The following is a 25,434-nucleotide window of genomic DNA, read 5'->3' as shown; positions in this document are numbered from 1 at the left end:
AAACTGAATCAAAACCCCGAAAGTCTGAAAACAGGGCAGCAAGTATCTTCATTTATGTCAGATGAACCCTTTTATGTGAGGATGTAATTTCCTAATGACAAGTATATAAATCGTTCAACAAAAATGTGCACAGAGCTGGAAAAACACTAGAAAATGATAAAATGACCAAATATGTCACTCAGTTCATCATTATTAATGGTCATAAGTGTTTGTAAAGGCTAATTAAAGCATATTCATCTTTATGCTTCTGCCTTCATGGAATTACCTCAAATCCATTCTTCACAAACCGGATCAAATGTGGCTCTGATTTGTGTTACAGTGTGTTCAGCTCTACAAAATGACTATTGATTCTTCAGGTGAGTTTGTGTTGCTATTAGGAAACACCTTCTCTATGCCGATGCCAGTTCTCACCCACAATATGTTTAAAGGAACGGGTTGGACAGCAACGGGTTGCAAAGAAACAGGCAACGAGTTTTACAAAATCAACTCCCATCACTGTCAGTTTCATCCTTCTTTTGCATGCTTCTCGAAATAATTTTCCCTCCTTGACTGCTCACTCGTTGGAAAGAGAAAATGTAAAGGTCTTGGTAACAGCATGCAACTAACAGGGAACTTGGAACCTATGCAACCTGGATTACTAAGAGACAATACATAATCTTCTCTGCTGAATCAAGCAGACCGGTTTGCAGAGCACTTTTAGTTGTGTGTAATGTAATATGTTTATTCATTTGCATCTTGGGGCCTTGGCATTTATTATGCATGAGGTCCAGTTTGTACACCATTAACATAACAGAATGTCAGCAATTTACACTGGTAATTTCCTTAAGCGTGAAAAGAGAAGATGATTAAGGCTGCAGCAGCCATCATCTCCAACCGGCTTGAAAGGAACAGCGCTGCATTTGGATCAGTCTTTGCACTAACTCTGAATCACTGTTTCAGTAAAAAAGGTAAAAATTTGACAAAATGATTTAGACTTAAGATGAACCTACTTTCGCACAGCTTAGAACCATCTCCTGCCTTCAGTCCTGTCAAACACATGCATCAAACCCCACATTGCCCTCAATATGTTTCTCAGTATGTGATTGTAGAGATGAATAAGAAGTGCTGCATCTGTCTCTTCATGGTTGAATGAGAGACACATGTAAAGAGCTTTGCAGAAGGTTAAAAAGGCACTAAATAAATGTGGAACATTTAGCATTTACATATCAAGAATGGATTATATAATCAGGTTCTCATCAGGATGTTTGTAGAAAGCACATGAAAGTGGAACTATTTTTCCAAAGCTTAACCCCTTAAAAACCCGATACTGGTCTTCATTGATAAAAAAGCACATCTTTCTATTTTATTTCCAGCTTGGTAATGGGGAAGACAGCACTGCATTTAATGAGCGAGAAGAAACTAAAGATCTGAACTCTCAGTCTCCTCCCAAGCTCCATCAAGTCTCAGGCAGTGCTGCTTCCCTGGAGGTTACGCAGAACTCAGCTGGCAGGCGGCAATCACAACCTATCAGCATCTTTGTTGCAGTAGCATGGGAAGAATACAAAGCAGCGGATCAGAGGGAGGAGAGAATGACTGAGAAGTAGATATTTCTTCAGTTTGAGGGTAAAGGGTTTGTCTATTGTCTAAACCTCTAAATCTGCTTTCCCAAGACCTCAGTGATTACAGTAGCTCATCACCAGCTACTCCAATGATTTTACATTTTTTGCAGCCATATGCAACCCAATTACTTGATGAAGCTGCAGCAATGCAACAAAAAGTTTATTTCGACAGCACTTTTCAAGTTTTCATATAGTTGAACATGATTAAGGATTTACAGACTGAAAAAAACAACAACCCACAGATAGTTACTATGATGAAATATAAGACATGTTAGCTGTGAAACTGTCTACTAAAATGAATAGAGGGCTTTCTGAAAAGAGAGAGGTTTTAGGAGGTGTTGTCTGCAAGTCTCATATGAAGTTACAGAGCTCAGGGGCGCTGGTTCTGAAAGGCCGGCACAAAAGCTACCAATATTTAACCCTCAGCTATCCAACTGTTGACTGCCTAAAACGTCGGCTTAAAGAGGAAAAAAGAAAGATCTCAGCAGTAGTCATGTCAAAAAGGAAACAAAAGCTCCAAAATACAGCAAAGACTAAAGATGAACCTCTGAGAGTGTTGATTCAACAGAACTGACTCCAACAGCCTTCCCTGACGGCACTGTAACCTTTCAAGTGCTTAGCTTCACGGCACTTATTCCAACTGTAAAACAAACAACATTAAAAACACAAATGAGAACAGCCTATGTAAGTTGTTTCACAGATTTTTGACACAGACCTGTGTGTCACAGAATCATTACAACAGGTAGATGTCCATCTGCAAAGCTGTGTGTAGCACCGCAGCAGAGCAGAGGCCCAACAGTGCTGGAGCCCATAGTTTTGGGTCGGTGCTAAGGAGCAGCACACTGCCGGAGGATCCGAGGATTTAAAAATTTAGTTTTTACCCTGTATAGCTGATCAAGAAAATCTTAAAATGAAATTTAATATTAGCCTCTAACCAGTGTAAGACAAGCTGAACCATGACTGATATGATTAGGTTGTCTGAAATACAGACATTAGGAAGTTTCTTTTTGGCTCAACTAACATGAGTTAAACGCACAGATGACCTTACTGAGAACAGGTGAAGCCTCGAGAGTAGTGATGTGTATGGTAATGCGTGTGATTTGTCATTAAGATGCCCTCCGGGCAATGCAGGGCAGGTTCTTCCAACAATTTGATTAGCTTGCTTTCATTTGATAGTGGCAGGCAGCAGGCCCAGAGACTGAGCTAAAAACAGACCGACAGTGGAATAAAGGGGAAGTGCTAGATTGTTTCTTGAACATCAAAGTAGCAGCCAGGGTATTTTGAGAGTGACAGCCTGCGAAAGTTTTAAAAGCTGCCTAAAAAACAAGAATACATATAACTATATTCAAGAAAAACTAATTGTATGCACTTTACAAGACAAATTTACAACATAAGCTTTGTAAATCTTGTTGAAACACTGATGTGGTCCGTCATTAATTGATTGCACAGCCTCCTGTAATACAGCCTGACGTTGATATATTCTTGAGATCGAGTAGAAGTTAGAGAAATTTTGTTAACAGCTGCCAAAATCAGGACAGGACAAGTTGGAAGTCAAACATTTGTTTTATTTCTTGAGCTCCCAAAGGCGCTCATTTTAGCTGCAAATGGATGTCCACAAACTAGTGATGCAAGTGCCTACAGCGGATTTTTCGGAATTTTTTAACGAAGAACAGCTGCCAAGCAGAAGCTATGTTTATCGAATCTGTGAACAATAACTAAAACTAGAAATGCAGAATATTTTTATCGAATTTGCAACAAAATTCGCCAATAACTGAGCAATTAATCAAACACCCGCTGAACCACCACAACACAATAGAAGTCAATCATACCAGCCACAACAAGCAGATCAATAACAGCTGACGTCAAGTACCCCAAAGCAGAACTATTTAAATCAATAGATTGAAAATAGCATGGCTGTGGGGCTATTAGGATAAATATTTTGTTAACAGAGGACTCCACAGAGAAGTGTTTGTCTTAAATGAGAAATATAATGTTTGAAGAAATTACAGAGAACGAACATCATCATGTGAACAAAGGGGTGGTAGTATCGTGGTTTGGGACTAGTTTGCTGCATCTGAGCCAGGGAGTGTTTCCTTCATTGATGAGCAATGAATTCTTAATCATACTTGTGAATTCCAAACAAAAATGTCGACAAAGCTCTCTGTGAGCTGAATTTCAAGAATAAAGTTCTTAACGTAGCATAAGTACAGCTGCAAGTGCAGTATTTTAGAACGGTAGAGTCTTCCTCTTCATCCACCAAACAGGTTGTGAGACCACCTGAAGTGAGCAGTTCATGTGAGGAAACCCGCCAGCATGGCAGAACTGAGGCCATTCTGTTCAGACAAATCAACAGTGACCCAAAATGTTTAGAAGCTGTTACTGCTGCATGAGGGGGCCACAGCAGATACCAAGAGCGACGGGCTGCTTTTGCTGTTCACACTTAAATAATACTGGATAAACTTCTTCAGTAGCCATAAAACAAGTATAACATGTTTTAGGTCATATCTATGCAGAGATATGGAAAACTCTCACGGGTACACTAACTTTCAAACACATATAGACATAAATATTGCTTAATTGTTCTTTAAATCGAATCATTAGCAACCAAGTTAAGTACGGTATGCAAGGGCTCAAAGAACAAAAAAAGATAAATAACCCTGGAAATAAAATCATATTTTGTTTTCTGAATGATTTGTTTCTGATCTCCCTTCAATTAAGTCAAATATATAAGTATATATAATATATCTTCGACTAAAAATATTCTGCGAGGTTTAGTATATAAATGCTTTGTTGGTGCTCTGCAGCCCTACAAACATGTAGGTACTCTGCTGCCTCTCCCTCTCTTCTTCCCTCCTTTATAACTAAACAAGCCTGATCCCCTCTCTGTCTCCAGCACCTCTCATTCATACATTGTCTCGCTATTCATCTCCTTTTCTGATTCTCCTGCCTGCCTGCCTCCTCCTCCCTCTCCTCCCTCTCCCTCTCTCTCTCCACCTCGCACCCCTCCTACCGTTTGGACTGCAGCAGTTTTTCCTCAGCCTCCTGTCTTTCTCGCAGCAGCCTCTGCAGGTGAAGGATCTCCCTCCGGTAAGAAGCCGTCCTCCCCTCCCCTGCCTCCTCCAGCGCTGCCAGCCTGGTTGACGCCTGCGTCCGGTACACCTGCACATACACGTTGAGACACACAAACACATGCATGGAGGAATGAGATGTGGAGTGTTGCTATGAAAGAGGTGGATTTACATGAAGGACAGCGCAGCAGAGACAAGTGGAGTGGAGGAGGGGGAGTCACACACACGGGGACGAGGTGAGGAACAACAACAACACACACACACACAAACACTAATCTGCAGATCTTCTGTTCAAAAGACTCCTGCTTCTTTACTTTTACTGTTTGTGGGGTTTGTGTGGAGGGCGAGCACTGCGTTAGTTTTACTGTAGACTTACATTTGGGCTGCTGTGTCTACAAATCAGCAGCTCAACAGCTGCTGACTGTTCAGAACTCTTGCTGGCAGTGTAGCACACACACTCATACAAGTGGAAAAAATGTTATAATATGTACCAGTTGATTAAATGTCATGAGGAAGGAGAAATAATAAGAAAGGTAACGCAAAGAAAAACTATGCGAGACATATCTGAGTGTATGTCTGTGGGTGTGTGTGTGTGTGTGTGTGTGTGTTTGCTGCTCTGGATTCTGCAGTTTGAGACAATTTGTTGGAGATGAGAAAAACAAGGTCTGACTAAGGACAGATGGTGTGTGTGCTAAACTTGAATCGGCTTGCGTGTGTGTGTGTGTGTGTGTATACAGGAGTTGATCACTCTGTCTGCTTGGCAAAGCGTAAAACAAACAGGTTGCTCTGACTCTTTCACTTTACATGATAATGGCTCACTAAATCGGTGGCTTGCCTGGATTTGGTTGTGACACATTTCTTATAGGAGCAGCTTAAAAAGCTCCTGCCTATCGTACACAGAAAAAAAAGCAAGAACTGATGAAAAGATTCAAAATGAGCAAGATTGTCTGATCTATATTTGTTTTAGCACTAAGCATGGACGGATTCCGTTTAGAGAACAGCATTCAATCATATATGAGTGGTGTTGAATAAAATAGACTGATTTCAGTTTTCTGATTGCTGAAATTGGACACCATTATATGGCATTATAAAGAAGTCTGACGTGATTTTAGTTTAGTTTAACTCTTGCATGGTCACTCTGCAGCCCCAAATCAGGGTAAAAAAAAAAAATGGGAAAGGACAGAAAAAACGCATGCAAAATAGAGAAAAGAAACTTCGACTTTTATTTCACTGGAGACAAAATAAACCCAAGCCACCTCAGTTTTTGTCTTGTCCACTCCATTTTATTTGTTAATATACATTCCTCCCTGGATATCAGACATTCCAGAAAAAGTTGTGACGGTGAAGTCTTTGCCTCTTTTTAATGTTGCCATTTATTGTCACAACACTTAAAAGACCTGTTGTTTACACAGGTCACATTTCTTTTGTTTAGAATTTCTTCACACACTCTGCTGAGAACAAGCCAGAACTGTACGTAGGCCGGTCCAGTACCTTCTTTTTCTTTCAAATATGGATTTGCATTGTGCTGAAAAATGTCCCTGAAGAGGATGCCATCTTGAAGGCAGCATATCTTGCTCTAAATCTAAATGTGCTTTTCTGCATTAATGGCGCCATCACATAAGTGTAAATGAGCTTAGCCAAGGGCACTGATACAACCCCTAGCCATCACCAACTCTAGATTTTGGACAGGTTGCTGATAACAGTCTGGATGGTTCTTTTCTCGTTTGGTCTGGAGGACATTGCATTCGTTTCTTACAAAAAAAAAGATCTTGGGTACAGATTTCTCTGCCCACACGCTACATTTTGTCCCCTGTGTGATGGTCCATCTCAGATGCCTGTGAGCCAAGACAAGTGGACAAACACTCTGGACAAGGCGAACAAAAGGGCTTTTTCTTTGAACAGGAGAGTTTTAAGTGACATTTGTGAATGTAACTCTGTACTGTAGTGCCTGACAAAGGTTTTCCATTGTAATCCCTTGTCCACACGGCTATAGAGCGTCAGGTATTGATGAAGAAAACAAAAGTGCACCATATTCTTATGTAAGCTTAATGACTACTGCAGTTTTGTTCATTTCTCTCCTTTTTTTTTATTTCAGCAACAGGTCTGTTGCATTAAAAACAGAAGCAAAAACTGACAACGGCCAAAACAATTACGAGCATATATAATTTAAAAAAGATATTTCCATCAAACACCACTGTTGACTTTATTAAATATTTAAGCTCAGCTTAAGTTAGACGAGACTGCTGCCTAAAATGAGACTGAGACTGCCAGTGGTCCTCAGTGGATGTTCACTCGTTACAATTTAGGAATTTAAAGAAATTTGAATTTTTTTCTTTTTAAATTTAGATTTTGATGTTAGCAGTGCACTCTGAGAGACGAGACACAGTATTAGAATGCAAAATAAGTAAAACATCAGTACAGGCTTTGACTCTCACAAAGAGTAAACGATTTACAAAAACATCATTTCATACCCATCTTATCTTTTAACATAGTGCTTCCAGCAGAGGAAGACCAAGGTTTTTGATATTTTGCCTTATAAAGCCAAAAAATTCTTATTAGAAACAGACAAACTAGGTCATTCTATTTACCTTTCAGCCAAAATCAGATTGATTTGAAACAGTTAGGTCTTTTCCCGACATTCACATCCTTTTATTCCTGTTTGTCACCATTTTATCTTTCTTTTAGCAAGCATTTGTAGTTTTTAAGCATGAATAGATCCCGAGCATCACAAGTCTAAAATTTGCTAACACTTCACAGGCCGTGTTTTCACTCAACCAACACCAGCGTAGCTGTTAGATGTCTTCACATGAGGCCAGAAATGACGAGCATTGTTTCAGCGAGGCAAACATGCAAGCTGTGAATGGAACGGTTAATAGAGCAGCAAGCAGCGGATCTGACTGATAAAGTATCTGAAATGGTTTTTATTAACTGACATCTTAAAAACAAAGAGAGAGCACAGCTGGTGAGTGCAGGCCTCTGCGAGAGAAAAGAAGTGAGAGCGTAAGAACAACTATTACTGCGGCAGCATACGCAGTATGGAACAACAACAAAGTAGTACAACTATTCAATTTGAAGAGATAGACAAAACAAGGCTGCAAAGATGCCCTCCTAAACCTGCAGAGGTAATCTCTTGCTGCAGAAGATCATCAATGTGGTTATTAGCAGCATACTGTATGTCATCAGCCACCACCCAGTGGCAGTCTGACATATTTAACTGTAGAGATCTGCACCAGGGACAGGCCACTCCGCCCTGCTACAGGAAACAACCATTTCTAAAAAAAAACTGAGCTGTCTTCATATTATAATAATCTCTAATTCTTATGTGAAACTCCTACAAAACGTACTCAAACAACCACCAACACTGAAGCATTAATAACCCCTGTTACATTGTGTTGACAGAGATTCAATTATGTTTAGAGATGACCTAAGAACCCACACACCAGGAATCTGGCCAGTTAAGAGCTTAAGCCCCGAATAGGGCTCATCTCTCTGCCAAGCCTACATGCAAACTCCCAGCTGTGACCAGTAATGGATGGAACTGGTGCTGTCTGTAGTGGAATCGTAATCAGAGAGTCAAAAGGCGAGAGGGCAGCGGCATCATTCCAGCTGAAGCAGTGACATTTAGCCCTCACAACAAGCTGGGCCGAGAGACGCAAAACCGAATCATCAACCCCCCTCCTAGCTGCAGCCCAGGGGGCTGCTGACCTTCTCCACACAGCGTCAACAAAAGTGCTAACACACTGAGTCACGACAGACCACCACATGTACAGTAACTCTTCACATTGCAGCCTGATAACATCAGATGCGTGACAGTCCATCATGTCAAACAAAAAGCAGAATTCCAGGTTATAAGACAATGTGTGTCGATGGCATCTTTATTTCGACAGCGCACATTTTGTGAAGCAGTCAAAACTGCGGCATAGCTGGAACCTGCTGATAAGCACGACCGCCGAGCAGTCATGTCTGTCAGGAGATGGTCGCACAGGGGTTGAAGGAACAGCATACACATGATCATGGAGCACAATGTGCAGAATGCAGAGAATGAGATTCGATTACCTATCAGTCTAAGCCTTGTTTCTGTAAATTACCAGGTAGCAGTGAACTAAACTCCACTCTGAGATAAGACAGGGACCTCCTGTTAAATGGCAGGGATTTTAAAACACTCATGATTGTGCTCTATTTTTCACAATAACTATGAATAATTATGGTGCATTGTACTGTATTTGAGAGTGAGTCAGCATTTTCCAATTAATTCTGTGCATTGACCAGTTACCTGGTGCCCTTCTTTGTCCATACACAAAGCCAGCTGGAGTTGATCCACTGAGTGTTACAACCTGCTCAAAGCACAGACGCGTGCTCCGTTATGCTGACGTGCAACTTCTACGGGCTGACTGCAGAGCTAAGCCGTGGTGCAAACACCCTCCTCTCATCTGCCTTTAAAAACTCGAAGATCTCAATAACATCATGTCCCTTAATCCAATGCCTTAATTTGAAAAAAATAAACGTTGATTTGAATTCCCTGCAGCAACAATTAAATGCAACAAGTAAGTGCATGAATAAACAAATGAGCATTTTCTGCTCTACTGGGCTGACTCCACATCCATCCAGCTGATGCACATAAGGAAGGCAGTGTGAAACGAAAGAAAATACAGCAAGTGAAGGGTTGGAACCGGCTCACCTGCTGCAGGCAAGAAGTGGAGCAAAACATTGTAATTGAGGCATGTATTTACAGTAGAGACACTTCCAGTAACAGATTGTCAATGACTGTTGTATGGTTTCTTTTAGGTGCTGGAGATTTATAGAGGATTTGTGTTAATACTGGTTTGGCCATGAGAAAATTGCATTTATGCAGGCCCTCTCTCAGGGGCAACAGTTGGTTTCTGTGTGTATCTGGCTGATTCCAACGTGTGAATATTTAAAACTGTGAGACAGCGTGACTGAAAAAAAAAAAACTCCTTTTGGAGATGATTTAAGATGACACTGTGCTGGAGATATAAATAAAAACTAATTAACCATTTGTGTTGTTGTTTTCTCCTTTTTCTTGAAAGATATCATGTTGCCCAAAAATCTTACAGTCAAACAATTGCTAACAAGCTCACTGGGATTTTGCCTGGACCACTGCAAAATATACATGTTGTTTTGTGATAATTATTTCTGACCGATTTGTTTGGATGTACACGACTGCGTTTGTCTGCAGACCGCCTGATGTTTACCTGCAGAATATATTTTTTTCAATATGCCATGAAGTTTGATAAGGCAGCCCTACCATTTGTCTGAAAAACATCATCAGTAAAAAAACAAATCCTAACCACACATAACTGTAGGGATGAATGCCAAAACAAAAAACGGCAACATTTTTGCCTCATTTGACCACAAAATTGGTGCAAAACAACCTGTCTCAAAGGAGGTGGGATGGGATGGCCGGTGGCAATAAACCAAAGACTCTCATGCAACATCTTTCTCTAAAGTTTTTTTGTTTTTATACAAAGTTTAGTATTTGATAGATACAGGTTTAAGGTTAGAAATTATTAAAAACATTTTAAAAAGAGATAGGGTGAAGTGTTAGGCAAAAACATGTCGGGGGTTCACTGCCACATCAACGCTGCTCCAAACAAAACCATAGACAACATAAAATGCCATTCCAGAATATTTAGGCTTATGTGACACTTAGATGATTATGTGCCGTTAACAAATGTAGCTTCATCAGCTCTGGAGTGAGACATGGCTGTCCTTTGATTATGGTTTGAATGCGGCAACTGGCACTGGAGGGCCTCGCTAAGCTCTTTGGTCTTTGAAAGGTTTTGATTGACTGGTATCTGAGGGAAGAGCTGATGCATCAGCTGCTTTCAGTTTTCTGATGATTAGAACATGTACAAAAAAAAAAAAGAGAGAAATGTGTGCATTGTCATACATCTTTTTCACTCTGACCCTCTGCAGGACAGACAAATACAGCTAATAGGTGGATATGTGTTTGGCTAGACAGAGAACATTGTGTAATATTGTATTAAAGCAGCCGTAAACATGGTTTAGTCACCCGTGTCTCTTCTCGTGCTTTTGATCATCTCTCTTCAAGTGCATGATGATGCAGATGTGTGACAGAATAACAGTGTTGAGTATTTTTCACATGTGAATTTTATACCCTGCATCTCTGCAGCACTGAGATGTTGGCAGCCTAGTAGTGCTTACCGTCAGCGGTTTGTTACAGCAAGTTCTGCTGCACTGATAAGTTGTCTCGGTTATGTGTTCTACATGTCGATGAGGACGTAGCGGAGCGAAAAACTGGGATGTGACTACTCTGATTATGGCTGTTGTGTATGAATTACACAGTGTGCAGGGACAGCAGAGGGGCAGTGTTTTTACTGGGAAACATGGAGGCGCTACTCTGAAACTGTAGTCTTTGGTTCTTGGGGAAGGAAAAAAAAAAAAACCTGATGCCCGCAAAGTACATCCCGAAAGAACACAAGCTGAACGTGCAGATACCATGCAACAAAAGCTCAGATTGGTTCAAACCCAGGGTCTATTGTTACGAATCAGTAGCGCTCGGTCAACCATGCCGTGCCATTCAAAGATTTTTATAACTTGTACTGGACTTACATAACCGTGACTGGATCAGTCAGTGTACGCCAGTCGAGTATAACAAACTCTTTGGACAGATTTCTGCTTCATTGACACTGTCGAAGAGGCTACAGTACAACCAATAGATTCTGAAGCTATGATGGGAAGATTTGTTCATCCTCAGATATTACCGAGCCTTTGGAGAGTTTGCAATCATGCCCCTATTGTGTTTCATCAGGGTGAATATTCTACAAGAATATGAAGCTAACTGAGGCCACCCATTCATACTTCATTATTGAGCAGAGACAGTCACAGTGAGAGGTACTTTATATAAGAGACAGCGTTTTTAATTGCATTGGTGCTATGATAATCACCAGGTTACAATCAGTGCTGGACTATAAAGTCATTCCTTCATCTGACTCTGGACCTTATAGTACCCTTATGTGTGAATTATAGGGGCTCTGTCAGTACTGCAGATCGTCCTATTTTTTTCCCTGCATTAGAGGACTGGGAGCTTTGAGGACCGAGCCAATGTACCCTGACATGAGTCAAACTAATTGCTCCCTATGATAGAAAACACTTTGACAAATGTGATCTTGACAAGGGTATTGTTCGTAACGAACACGCCACTTTAGATCCACCTGTTTTTCTTTTTCCCAGCTGAAGAATGGAGAGTTCCTGTTTATCTCTTTATATGGCAACATCTCAAAAGTCAATTAGCAGACTATGGAGTATAGAGGCACACGAGTGATCGTGTGTTGAGATAAATATAGCAGGTACCCACTGTATCCAAAAAGTAAAAAGATTTTTGCGGCAGTGTTGTTCTGCCCTAAGACTTATCAGACTGAAACATTGATTCTACATTCAATCGAGTAATCCAGAGATGTTTGTATGGTTCATGTCGAGGAGTACTGCTATCAAACCGACTGGAAAACCAATAACTTATTGTGTTTTTTTAGGGAAATAAATCAAGCTCTAAAATTTAGTCTTGTCAGCTTTTGAAAAGCTTTTAGCACTTTGAGATTTTATTGTAAATGTAAAGTGCGTTATAAATAAAATGTATTATTATTATTATTATTACTACTAAAATTCCCTTTGAGTCAAAGAGGTATCTTTAAAATTGATATAAAAAAAATAGGGTTTGGAGGGTCAATCGATAAAGGCATTTAAGCCTTTTTTCTTTTTTTTTAAATGACAAACATTCCATGTGCTTTTATTGTTTCCATTGTGACTAAATGTCACATCAGATGTTAAACATTAAGTTTTGTTTCCCAAAAAGTTGAGAAACTGTCTAAGACGTCAATGATAATAAAATGTAACAAACTGTAGATAGTTGCAAGTTATTTCTACTTTAATATTTGCAACTGTTAATTGGATCAAAGCACTTTCTTTTTTTTTTGTAAATGCAGTTGTAAAGTATTGACAAACATTGTCGTAATAAATAAAGACAGTACGGTTTATGTATTTTTAGCATATCATATATATATTTAAATATTCACCTGCTGCTGTTTAACTCTTATTCATTGTTAATTAGAATGAAAGCTCTGAAAGCTTTGGATCAATACAAAAATATTAACAAAGAAGACATTGTAACAGCAAAGGTCAGGGCTGTGCTATCTTTAACAATCCACACAGAGAGGAGAAGAGAAGGTGTGTGTGTGTGTGTGTGCGTGCGTGTGTGCGTGCGTTGGAGGGTGGGGGATGTATATGTCTCACCTTGAGGTGCCAAACACAAATTAAGAATCATGTGCCACACACATACTATATATATATATAAAAATACTGTATACTATACAGTATGTGTATCAGCAGTGGGGTCTAAAGGGGGCATGTATTACATTAAAATATAATACTGTACAATTCAGCAGCTAACTCTGGAAACATCTGAATATACAGACTGTGTCATAGTCTAATGGTTTCTTTTGGTCTGTTATCTATTTGTTCTAGTCTGTTGTCAGTACATTTCCATATTTCAATGTTCAGGTTTAAATTTTTTTACCTGTTTTATCTTTTAAGCTATTCCATTCTCAATCTGCCACTGCAATGCTTTCAGTTTTGGCATTAGAAGTTTGCTTATTGTCTTCATCTGTCTGCTTGTGAGTCTGAATCTGCATTTGGGTTTTCTCATACACACTGTGGTGATTAAACGCTTTGTATAAGAGTATCATCAGACAGAAAACACATTCAACATTCAGTGGTCAGTTGAAAATATATTGCATAGGCTTAAGGCTCTCTTAGGAATGAGTGGTGTTCGCTGCTCTTTGTGATGGAAAGTGTGACCACAAAGTTTGAGTTGGATAATAGAGGTTCGTTGCACGTGTAGATGTAGAATCTACACGTGCAAATCTTCCCTGGATCCAGACATTCTCTCTAATTACTGTCCAATTTCTCATCTTCCTTTCCTGTCTAAAGTGCTGGAAAAAGCTGTTGCCGCTCAGCTGCAGCTCCATCTACAACAAAACTCTCTGTATGAGAAATTTCAGTCCGGGTTTCGTTCTGCTCACAGCACTGAGACCGCTCTGCTGAGAGTTACCAATGACATACTCACGACAGCGGATACTGGGTCTACCTCTCTCCTTGTTCTCCTTGACCTAACTGCAGTGTTTGACTCGGTGGATCATCACATCCTACTACACCGTCTTCATGTGGAGGTTGGTCTTTGTGACACTGTTCTGGACTGGTTTAGATCTTTTCTCTCCAATCGGCTGGAATGTGTTAGCCTTGGCAAGGCCAAGTCCCAGGCTGTCTCTGTTTCCTGCGGTATCCCACAAGGGTCAGTATTAGGGCCCCTGCTGTTTTCCCTGTATATGCTGCCTTTGGGTCAAATCATCAATAGACATAACATCTCCTTCCACTGCTATGCCGACGATATTCAACTATACGTTAAAACTGGAGCATCATCATCATCGCCTCCTCTCAATGCCTTCACTACGTGCCTGGAGGAGATAAGGACGTGGTTAAATCAGAACTTTCTTCAGTTAAACTGCTCCAAAACTGAGGCCATGTTGTTCGGAACACCTCACCAGGTTCAATCTTCAACTTTGACGACTGTTTTCTTTGCTGGACAAAACATCCTCCTTTCCAATACAGTTACAAATCTTGGAGTTAGATTGGATTCCCATCTTACACTTGAAAACCACATTAAGCATCTGTTTAAAATCTGTTTTTTTCATCTTCGCAACATCTCCAAAATTCGTCCGTTTCTTTCCTTTTCTGATGCTGAGACCCTCGTCCATGCCTTTGTCTCCTCCAGGCTTGACTATTGCAACTCTCTGTTTGTTGGAATACATAAAAAACATCTTCAGAAGCTCCAATTTATCCAAAACAGCGTAGCCAGGATCCTTCTGAGGGCCCGTAAATCGGCCCATATTACACCTATTCTGCATGATCTCCACTGGCTTCCTATCACCTTCAGAATTCAATACAAAATCGCTCTCATCACCCATCAGTGTTTATACGGAACCTCACCGGATTATCTGAAGGACCTTCTCACCCCACACTCACCCTCCAGATCCCTACGATCACATGAATGCAACCTACTCCACCTTCCTCGCTCCAGATTAAGGACCATGGGAGACCGGGCTTTTGCTGTGGCTGCCCCCCGTCTTTGGAACTCCCTCCCGGATTGCCTGAGAGCTCCACAATCACTGACTGATTTTAAAAGAGGCTTGAAGACTTTTTTATTTAAGCAAGCCTACTCTGCCTCCACATGATTTTATGATTTTATGATGTTGATTTTATTTTTTGATTTTAGTTCAACTGTGTAAGCACTTTGAGATTTTGCTATGAAAAGTGCGGTACAAATTAAATTGATTATTATTATTATTATTATTAGAAACTCGTTCTTACAAAGCGCCTGTCATGCATTCTGACAGTAAGTTATAAAGGACAACACTGAGCTAACCCTGACCCAAAGACAAAAACAAGCTGATGTAGATAGTGTTGATGATGTTGCAAAGCTTTCTTAACAGGCTTTACAAATGTTTTCTGAGATATGAAATACACTGTTAGACCTTAGTGACACATGAAAACCTTTTTCATGGAAAGGTGAATGTTTCCATTTCACAGGATAGCTTTAAAACCCAATGCATGTTGCATAAGGAGGAAATAATTATCTTCTGGCACAAGCTCAGTGTATACTCTTTCTTTACCACATTTATTTTTTGCCTCGAACTTAAAGTGGAGCCCCGGGCAACTCTGCTGCCGGCATTGATCAAGCACCTTCTTCTCCCTGACACGTTTCAGGGGGCTTTTTAATGCAACAGACCTGTTGCTGAAATATTTAACAGTCAGCTAGTCACAGAGAGGCCTGCTGGGCATTTGCCAAAGCAACATTCACCTATTCAATCTATATTTCATGGTCCTGAATGAATGGATGACTGGCTTTTCTTTATATAGCTCCCTTGGTGGGAGGGGGACTTGTTAATGTCCAAATATAGTTATAAAGTAAGAGGCAACAAAAGGAACCAAGTCACTGCAATGATGACTAATGAAAGTGCTCTTCTGATGTTTCAACCTTTACTAATTCATTATTAATTGTCTATCTTTGCTATCTCAAGAACCTGATGCTTACCTTGCTGACTGCCACATTTGGCGAATAAATTACAAAATGTAAAAGTCCCCCGCAATCTTGAAAGAAATGAATAATGGAAGAGGCACTGATTATACTGGATGCACAAGATGTTGTGTAACACATGTGTTAACACTTTCCAGTGTCTGATAATAGCATCTTCACACCACAAACAGCTGCAAATGATCTTGTGCACGGACCAAAGCAGACTGACGATCTGGGAATACTTTCAGTCCAACCTAATGAGCTGGCACTCTAAATAGACTGGCTTACAACTGTCTTTGTGCATATGAGTAATACAGATTTCTGGAGGGATCACCTTCACATGTCCAATAGCCTCACAATGCTTAAACACTCGGACTTGAAATAACTTCAAACTATGGCATTTCCAACCCTTTTCTTTTCTTTTATTAATAACCAGTGTCTCTATAACATCTCTTTCATGTTGAACACATTGTTGCCGAGGCAAAAATGTGGACAGGAGAGACCTAAAAGTGCCGAAATGCAAAGCGTCTAGAAGTAGTGATCTAAGGACTTGATCTTTAGTTTATTTGCCAATTTATTTATTTGTTTATTTCACACCAAACAGCCAAAGCTTAGGCTGTCTCCCACACTCCAAGCAAAGGGAGGGTGCTCTACACGTGGGCGAGCATGAGCTTTTATAGCTTGAAGCACACCAAAAGCAGCATCTTCGTGTTGTCACGTGGAAAAGCATCTGCCTTATTATTTTTCATTTCATTCCCACAAACGATGACAGGAAAAACTGAAAGAGTTAAACCGTAGAAAATTAAGATGCATGTTGCATTTTTTTTGCAGAAGGCAGTGTTTTTGGAAGAGCCCTGAATCTGTTTCAGAAGGTGAAACTGTAAAAATAAACATTTATTTATTCAGTATTAATAGACCATCAACACTAGATAGATAGATGGATGGATGGATGGATGGATGGATGGATAGATGGATAGATAGATTTGGTACAATTTTGTACAAAATTGATAAGTGAATATGAAAAGGTCTCATGAAAGTGACAGACCTGCTGAAAGCATTTGGCCTCTTGCGTGCAATATACTGTATATCCTCAGCACTGTAGTTTGACTTCACTCTGTAGGAGATTTTTCAGAGAATTCTGTTAAAAAGTTTGTTTTGAATTTCCCCCATTGGGGGATGAATAAAGTATTTTCGATTTCTATTTTCTATTTCTAAATAAACACAGTAAAAAATGCTCGCCAGTGATCTGCGGATTTTTTGTTTGGACATGTTTTGAATACAACATTCAACAGATGTATGTTTACCTTCATCCTTCAATCTACTTTCCAATTGCACTGGACGTTAGGAGCAACGCCCACTGAGGTGCTTTCAAGCATCTTTCTTACGTACAATTATCAGTTTGACTTATCATCAGGGTGCATAACAACACCAGGAGCTAAAAGATAAAATAACACGAATTCTTGAAGTTTGTGAGTTTTATTTTCATCATCTAAATGACTGCTGAAGTGTGTGACTGGGTGGTATTTCTTCATGGGCGACAACAGCAAATGCCTAAATATTGGTTTTCTCTTCATGAGGTTGCAGGTAGGCAGGGAGGTTTGAGTGTGATCCATTGTAATTTTACTACCTAGTAGTTTCTGAACCATTTTACTAACAGGTTACAACTTCACCATCATCATCGTAATTATTATTACCAGACCAACAGGAAACAACCAAAGAAAGGCCATTCCATCACCATATTACCACCATCAGAAAAGTTTTAGTCTCATCTTAAGCCGTTTTATCACCTCTATGAGAGTATCATAGTAACACTTCATTACCAACTCACGGCACCAGGACATTTAGACAATTAATGCTACGAATTATTGCTTACCGAAGGAAAATTATCTTTAATTAAAAAAAAAAAAAAAAAAAGTTTCTTTAATTAGACAGAATTAGTCAACCTTAAACAGTGACACATTTAGTAGAACACACAATCCCAGTACTCAAAGGTACTCAAAATAAAAATGCTTTGATGCATCTTGGATCCTGCATTAGGAACACGAAGCAACACCACTTTACTGAATAATTACGCCTTATTAAGTTTTAAAACAAATAAAAAGGTTGTTTATGTCACGGTTTGCTGATTGAAGAGTGAACATAAAATGGAAAAAAGCCTGGCAAAAATTAAGTGCTGCATTGCTGCATATTGTAGTTTTATTTTGTGAGGATTTTGAAATCTTAAAATTATCTTTTACAGAGAACCTGCAGGAGGGAACTGCAACAATAAAGGGACTGACCTGAGTGTGTAAACTCATTCCTAATAACGTTTGACGTCTTCGCACTCTTACTTCCAACTTTTTGGCTGCAGTAATGATGACCGACAGTTTCATGCTTCTCTGTGATGGTAACTGATCTCAACCTGTTAGGACTTCACGACCAGTACATAATGGTTTAGGAAACCATTTGTAATTCAAAGAAGAAAATAATTGTTTTGTATCGATAGCTTGGACACAAAGTTGCGCCGGCCGTAGTTGATACAAGTGAGGTCAGAGAAGTTGATGAAGTCGAGTCATAATGACTTTCAACTTGGATTTTTGTCATTCATTTCTTTTTATTAGTTTTTTAAAAGCTTCCATTTTCTCTGTTCAATCTCATGATTTTTTTTTGTTTTGGTTGCAAGAACAGATCAATACCAGCTAAGACGTTCATCTAATCAGACTCCACAATTGGAACGAATGCTTCTCAACAAATCCCATTGATTCCTAAAAGACCAAATGAAAATCTGAACATAACTTTTACACAAATTGAATAACTAAAGAAAATTAAAAAAAACTACTATTACAAAATGAAGCTCCCACTTCACGGGCTTATCTAACAGCTGCAACTATGCTGTACTCTACACAAAAACACAGAATCAACAAAAATGTCAAAGAAGCAGCTCCCCCTACCACCTCTCCCCAAAGATCAATAACACGACAGGTTTCTGCTTTGCCACAAAGGGCACTGGGATGACACCCTGTTCAAACTCCCAAACCATAAATCATTCATCACCAGCGGGTACACAGAGTCAGAGAAGAAGGCAAAGTCCTGACCTTTTCCTGCTGTGCAGAGAAACGTCCTCTTGTTTCAGTCTCTTCTTGTATTTATCTCAATATTGAAATCACATGTAATACTCAACTAGATGCTATTAATTGCCCCTCTAATTCTCTTTTTCAATCTGCTTCCATGTGTCCCCAGAACATGACTTGAAGATGAGCTGCCCTCAGACCGAGTTAGAGGAGAAAGACTGTCCTCCTCCAGAGGAATTAGAATGTAAAATATGTTACCAGCGTTACAATGCACACACCCGGAAGCCTAAGATCCTGGACTGCCTGCATCGGGTCTGCGCCCGCTGCCTTATTAAAATCCTGGACATTGCTGACGGAGCAGGCTGCATCCCCTGCCCCTTTTGCCGACACCAAACTGAAATCACAGAGTACCAGGTGTCAGCCCTGCCTGATGACATTAACATCATGTCACACTTAGAAATGCGAGAAAAGTCCTGCAGCTTTGACCAGAAGAGGGAGGTGGTCCTGACCCCAAAGAGTTTCTCTTCCTCCAGCCCATCTCGTGACTCCTCCAACTGTCTGGTCATCACCATAATGGAGGTGCAGGGGGACTCACAGCGCTCCCCAAGCCGAAATGGGAGCTCTGACGTCTATGCGGAGCAGAGCCTGGACTCCGTATCCATAGGCTCAAACGGACCTGTTGATCATGACGCCCTGTCCAAACTCTGTAATCATGTCCCACGCATTCTGGTCTGGCTGCTGGGCTTCTTATACTTTGGTTCACTGCCTCTAGGAATCTACTTGTTGGTGATCCAGAAAGTGACTCTCGGAATTGTATGCGTTAGCCTTGTGCCATCGAGCCTGACAGTTTGCTTGGTCTATGGATTCTGCCAGTGTCTGTGTCAGGGCATGTGTGACTGCTCCTCCAGGGGCTGAGAGGATACTAACTAGTGGTCTTAGGGCTAGGGATAAAGTCAGCTGCAGAAATGTGGAGCTGGTGTGTATTTTGTTGTTAGATAAAAAGCTCTAAGCTAAATATGACATCCTCCTCTTCAAAGGCTTAATAACAAGCCTTGCAATCAGTGCTCTTCATGTAAATAAAGGACCAGTGAGATTAAATATCTTCAATGTCGTGCCAACATGTTCTCATTCCCAACTTGTCACATACTGCCACTCTGTCAGGAGCCCTTAATGTCGGTTTGGAACGTACGGTGTATCCTTTTAGCATCCATTTCTTGATGCATGGGCAACTGCTCTTCAGCAGCATGTAGTCAGTTATCATTCTGTGGCACTAAGTGATGTACTGCTGGCACCAAAAGTAAAGGGTTGCTGGGTTATCAAGAATTAGCATAGAACAAGGTTGCTCTATTACTACAACTTTGTTAGGCAATAAATGCACTTGGTTGAAGTTAGGTAAACCACAAGATCAGGTGTTAAATATGCACAAGTACATTTTGGAAAGAAAATCTTCAACATTTTCTGCATTGGCTTGGTGATGTGTCCCACGACTGTTACGTTACCAGCTCTGCAAACCCTGCACGTCCTCTTTGCATTCTAAACTGACGCAGCGGGTTCCTGACCAAGCTGAAGTTTGAGACACCTTGGGAGTGAGAGCGAGTTGGATGTGCTGTGCTTTTGTTATGCCTGCTGTTGCAACTCAGACACCAGCCTGGCCAAAGGGAACGGAGACAACAAAGAGCTCTGTCAGCGGTAGGAGCTTACAGTATACCAACATTTCTGTGATGTATGTCTGTGATCTTTTAATGTTCTGTGTTGTGCATATGACTTGGTATAACATAGCATTTGAGAGCAGACTGGTACATATTTTCCCTAAATAAAGAACAAAGAAGATGTTTTGATTTAGCAATTAAGGACATAACCATCAGCAGGCCCTCATTTATCAACTTTATGTACTATATCATCCAGAGTGCAAACATATTAGATTTGATTTACTAATTTGAAACTTGAGGGTGTGTGCAGAGCATTCGTGGTTACAAAAAAAAAAAAGGGGCTCTATAAAATAGTATAAAACATAATATCATATGGGGATACTATGATATCAGCATAATCATATAACTAACCCTATGAGCAGACAGTATGCACACATTCAAAGTACTCCAATAGTCAAGAATAAAAGTATGTCTCTGTAATTGGTTTTGTCAGAATATTTTGTGCATATTTAGATAATCACCAGCTGTCAGTAAGAAAATGGGAGGAGAATCAAGTTGCCTGCCATTTAAGCCGGAAGTTCAAAGGAAACGCACTTCATCGACTGACCTCTCTGTCTTGCAAGGTGTAAGACTATCTGTTTTTGAGCCGAAATGTTCATTTGTAAGTTGAAACACTGGTCCCAGATGTGCATTAGACTGAAATATCATATCTAAGAAGATGGTATATGTATCATTTAAGCGAGTATCGCGAGCGCTGTGACTTACCAACTTGTCAGATTTACTGATGAATGGAAAATATTTGAAAGGAAACAACAATCATTTTGGATTAATCTTTCAACTTCCAGAATCCAAAACAATCCAAGAATTCCTAAATGAAATCCTGTAAACAACACAACTTGAAAACTGTGATTTGGCCATAGTGCTGTAGCTATTGCAGTATAGTTTTTGAGAACAGATGTGATGGGGTTGCCACTTGCACTCTTTTCCTCTCTGCCACAAGTCCAGACACAAGCCTTTCGGGCTGTTCAATGTTGTGCATGTGAGGGGAAAAAAAGCAGGCCAGTACCTCAGGTCCTTTTTAATGTCAACAAAACACTTTGGTCAAATATGGTCTGTTGTAGCTTTTAAGCTTTTCAATTTCCTATAGGTTTCAAAAAGTTGTTTTTCTTTACAGTTTACAGTTTGTTGTGTCCAATTTGTATTTTGAGACATTGTAAATTGCTACAGTTGTATCCAGAAATGACATTTCCAGCAGCATTTTAAAGAAAGGTTTGCAATATGAATTGTTCAGTAAGGGTTTTGGAACTTGTGAGTTTTATCAATGCACAGAAATTGTGTCTGTTTGCAGGAGGTATGCACCAAATAACATGACAAATGCCATCTTTCTTGTATTAACACACATTATCCATTTTACTCTGAGAATCAATTTAGAACCTTTTGTGTATAATGTTGATAAATGAGGGACCTGGAATTCTTTTTTTTTTTTTCATGTACTGAATGATAAAATTCCGGTAATGGTATTTTTCATTTCTCATCAAAATGCAAATGTAGCATTTTGAAACTATTTGAGATAAAGCCTTTCTATATAATGGAAAGTCCAGTTAATTCTCTGATGTCTGGACTCTATATTCACCAATCTGCCTCGACATTAAAACCACCTTTTTTGTATTGTCTCAGTTCTAGTGCCACCAAAAACAGCTCTGACGTTTCAGGGCAGGAATGGACATGGGGCCAGGCCCATGGAGGTCCTCTGGTATCTGGCACCAGAATGCAGCGGATCATTTAGGTACTGTGGGCTGTGGAGGGAGGCCTCTGCCATCGGGGAGTGCAGTTGCTGCAGTATGTCGGGATGTGTTTGGTTGGTTTGCAAAAAATATTTATGTGGGTACATCTCACTTTAGTAACATCAACATGAATTCTTGGATTCAAGGACTCCAACCAGAAAACTGAAAATATGGTGATCGGTAGTTTCAGTATTGTGGCTGCTGTGTACTTTCTAACTGTTGCTTTGTCAACTTCTTTTGATCACTGTGTCTTTACCTGTCTGTGCACCCGCCCCCTCTTTCTATTTCCTGCCTTTCTATACACACTGACCTGACTGCAGCTCTCAGCTTAGTACCACACAACTGATTACACACGCTCGACAATGAAATAAATGGGGAGTTATTTCTATACAACGCTTGTGTCTTTATTTCTTCGCCTGCTCCCTGTCGCTTGAGCCTGATTGAATGCCAACATGTGTTACAACCAAAATCACTGTCATCACAGGTTAATCTTGTGTAGTGTGTTAAATCAAGCTCAAAGAGACAGCGTGCGGCTGTCATACTTCAAAATCAATGAAACTCACAGAAAGGCCGAGCTTATTTGTGATTTCACAGAGAGAAGTGGGATTTTTTTCCATCCCCAATCAACATGATTTCTGCAGACTCCTCTGTCCAATATTGACCATATTTTCTCAGAAACTTCCCAGACTTGATGCGATGGTAGTCTGCTTGCGCAAAGTTGCTGTCAGTTGTGAATAAGAAGTGACAGCCCAAAAAAAACAGACAATGAAACAACCCATTTTGTCACGATTAGTCACACTGAATAGCCACAGATTTGCAATCATTTATATCTACCCTGTTTCAAGCACTAGGACAAACAGTAATGAAGCCATTAACTATTTACAGCAGTTTAAACAGAACAACCAGAAGGCTACAGGCCGAATGAGAAGAGATCAAATAAATAAATAGAGAGTGCTGACAGACACCGACAGCAGGTAAAAGGATAAAGATTTAATTTTCTGCCCGAGTTCCTGTTAACAAGACTCTGTTAAACAAGGTCTCGTCAGTGGGGTGTTGGTTCTGCCGATTCCACCTGACATCAACAGGACCCTGCATTTCATCTCTGCGCTGAGTGGTAGAGTAGACTTCATTAAAAACCTCTCCTCCCCTTTACATCTGAAAAGAAAATGACCAATTTGCTCGCTGTATAAGACGGCCCTTAATTATGGAAGAACCCTGTTCAGGTTACTCGTGTGATTTACATACCTCTGCGGCATCCATTCTCTCACAGCAACTGTTTCTTTATTAAGTAGCACAGTGGTTGGTGTAATTATCCATGGACAAGATGTAGTAATAAAGAACTCTTGAGAATATAACACAATTAGTCAAGATGAGTGCTAGAATCGTTGATTTCTTTAGTATTAATCATAAAAGACGGAATGGAAGGGTCTCGACGCTTAGAGTAGGAGGATCAAATGCTCCGATTTTTTAATGTGACCTATTAAAAAAGCTAAATGAGAAAATATTCAGATTTTATATGCAGGCAAAAAAGTCAACCCACACTGATGTCAAGCAGCACGGGTCAAACCTGTGACCTGGCTATATTTATACATGCACTGACTAAAATATTTAACAGGTGTTTCCTGGAGATGGAGAGGCATGAATTTTAATTGCATATGAATAATGTAGTCCCAATCTGCTGTCTCTCTATAGCTCAAAGGTAACACAAAATCCCTGCCCATGTAATTCATGAGGCTGCAACATACATCACCAGTACAACAGGTGAATGGCAATCACTGAAAGCTAGAGCTGAGAACAGATTTGGTCATTCAAAAGAAAGCCGCCATTGGCATTTGCCAGTATGTCAAGTTTGAAAAACACTTGAAAAGTGAAAGGCAAAAGTCACATGCTGCATGTAAATATGCTGAGGATGACCGTCTGATTAGGTTCAGCAGCCCCAATGCATGCAAGGATAGAAGTGACAGAAAAAAAGAGTAAATCTGTAGGATTTTACATTAAGAGGAATTGTGAATGAATAAAAGTGAAACTATAAAGAAGAATAAAGAAAAACAGATGTTGAAATGCGGTTTGATCTATTTATGTGTTTTTCTTCTTTGTCGCTTTTACTATTGCTTCTGTAATGTCTCTATTAATTTTCTTCCTTCCATAATTGCTTTTGCAGTTCTGTATTGGTGCTACGATACTCTTGTTTTGATTTGCATTTGTTAGGGTTCTTGCTTGTCCCCATCTCCGAAATGCTTTCAACATTTCCCTGTGGTGTGTGCTACTCATAAAAATTTGAATGCAGTTGCCAGATCTTGGTCTCAAATCTACCAACTGTAACTACCATGCAAGCAAAGTCAACCACCAAAGATCACAGGAGATGAGGCCTTCCCTCCAAATAGGCTTCTAAAAATTGGATTTGCACCTGTACAAAATGATGTAAAATATTTATGGGATTATCAAAAGTCTGTATGAGGATGAAGGGCTGCTATTACACAACAAAATATGTCGGTTGTGTGGTTTATGGAATGGCAGGATATAAAAGAATTCTTGAATGAGTGCATTTAAAGCTCCACACTGACAGTGGATTCCCTCTATAACGAGACCAACGAGTGGTTCTAATAAGAGCTTTGGTGGGACAGACTGTTCTAACCTGAGAAAATTTGCCTGAGCACCATTTGTCCTACTCCAGAAGTGGCCACATGTCCCCAGACTATAACTCTACCTCATTCCTGTTTCACTCGTGAGGCTGAATTATTTAAATCATGTCCAGTACAAGTGACTCAACACATCTGGCATTCTGTCACTGTCCCAGCTGTTTCTCCAGAACTCTCTGATTCGTCTTTGTGTTTTTTGGTCAGTTCCAATTGATGAATCTTAAATAAGAAGTGTAGCCTTTGTAATTCTATGGGAGTCTTCACTGAACTGTGAATTGTGTTACTTTCACACCTGTGCTCTCTTTTGAATAATAATAATAATAATAATAATAACAATAATGAATTTTATTTATAAAGCACTTTACATTAAAACAATCTCAAAGTGCTACAGTGCAAGCTTAAAAGAAAAGAGGGGCACAAGTTAATAAATGTTAAAAAGTGCAATAAAATTAATAGAAAGCTTTCCTAAAAAAAAAGTGTTTTTAGGCTACGTTTAAAAGCATTAGTGGTCTGTGGGGCCCTCAGATGGTCTGGGA

The 25,434-nt window shown here is 39.9% G+C and overlaps 2 protein-coding genes across 3 annotated transcripts in view; one reads left to right on the top strand and one right to left on the bottom strand.

Moving 5' to 3' along the window:
- cep89 (centrosomal protein 89) overlaps positions 1-25,434 on the bottom strand; it is a 50,494-nt gene that overhangs the window by 5,241 nt on the left and 19,819 nt on the right. Inside the window, exon 17 of the mRNA XM_075472509.1 lies at positions 4,609-4,757. Within this exon, the coding sequence (XP_075328624.1) occupies positions 4,609-4,757 (149 nt within the window). The remainder of the gene's footprint in view (positions 1-4,608; positions 4,758-25,434) is intronic.
- On the top strand, positions 4,626-24,318 carry LOC142385864 (E3 ubiquitin-protein ligase RNF182). Of its 2 annotated transcripts, XR_012770273.1 has the most exons (3): positions 4,626-4,902; positions 18,996-20,515; positions 22,153-24,318. XR_012770273.1 is itself a non-coding variant. In XM_075472582.1 (2 exons), the coding sequence occupies exons 1-2, from the start codon at positions 4,839-4,841 to the stop codon at positions 19,739-19,741; spliced, it is 810 nt and encodes a 269-aa protein (XP_075328697.1). In that variant the 5' UTR covers positions 4,626-4,838; the 3' UTR covers positions 19,742-24,318. The 2 variants fall into 2 exon arrangements, 1 of the variants encoding a protein (XP_075328697.1); XM_075472582.1 differs by having other exon boundaries at positions 18,996-24,318.

The sequence above is a fragment of the Odontesthes bonariensis genome, chromosome 1 (genome assembly GCF_027942865.1).
Source record: "Odontesthes bonariensis isolate fOdoBon6 chromosome 1, fOdoBon6.hap1, whole genome shotgun sequence".
NCBI lineage: Eukaryota > Metazoa > Chordata > Actinopteri > Atheriniformes > Atherinopsidae > Odontesthes > Odontesthes bonariensis.
Note: the sequence above shows the minus strand (reverse complement) of the source record. Positions and strands in the feature narration are given on the sequence as shown.

Excerpts from the sequence above, each read along its gene's own strand:
- LOC142385864 (XM_075472582.1), top strand. The coding sequence starts at position 4,839 with ATGAAGGACAGCGCAGCAGAGACAAGTGGAGTGGAGGAGGGGGAGTCA. Across the intron at positions 4,903-18,995 it reads GTCACACACACGGGGACGAG|AACATGACTTGAAGATGAGC; the intron begins GTGAGGAACAAC and ends ATGTGTCCCCAG.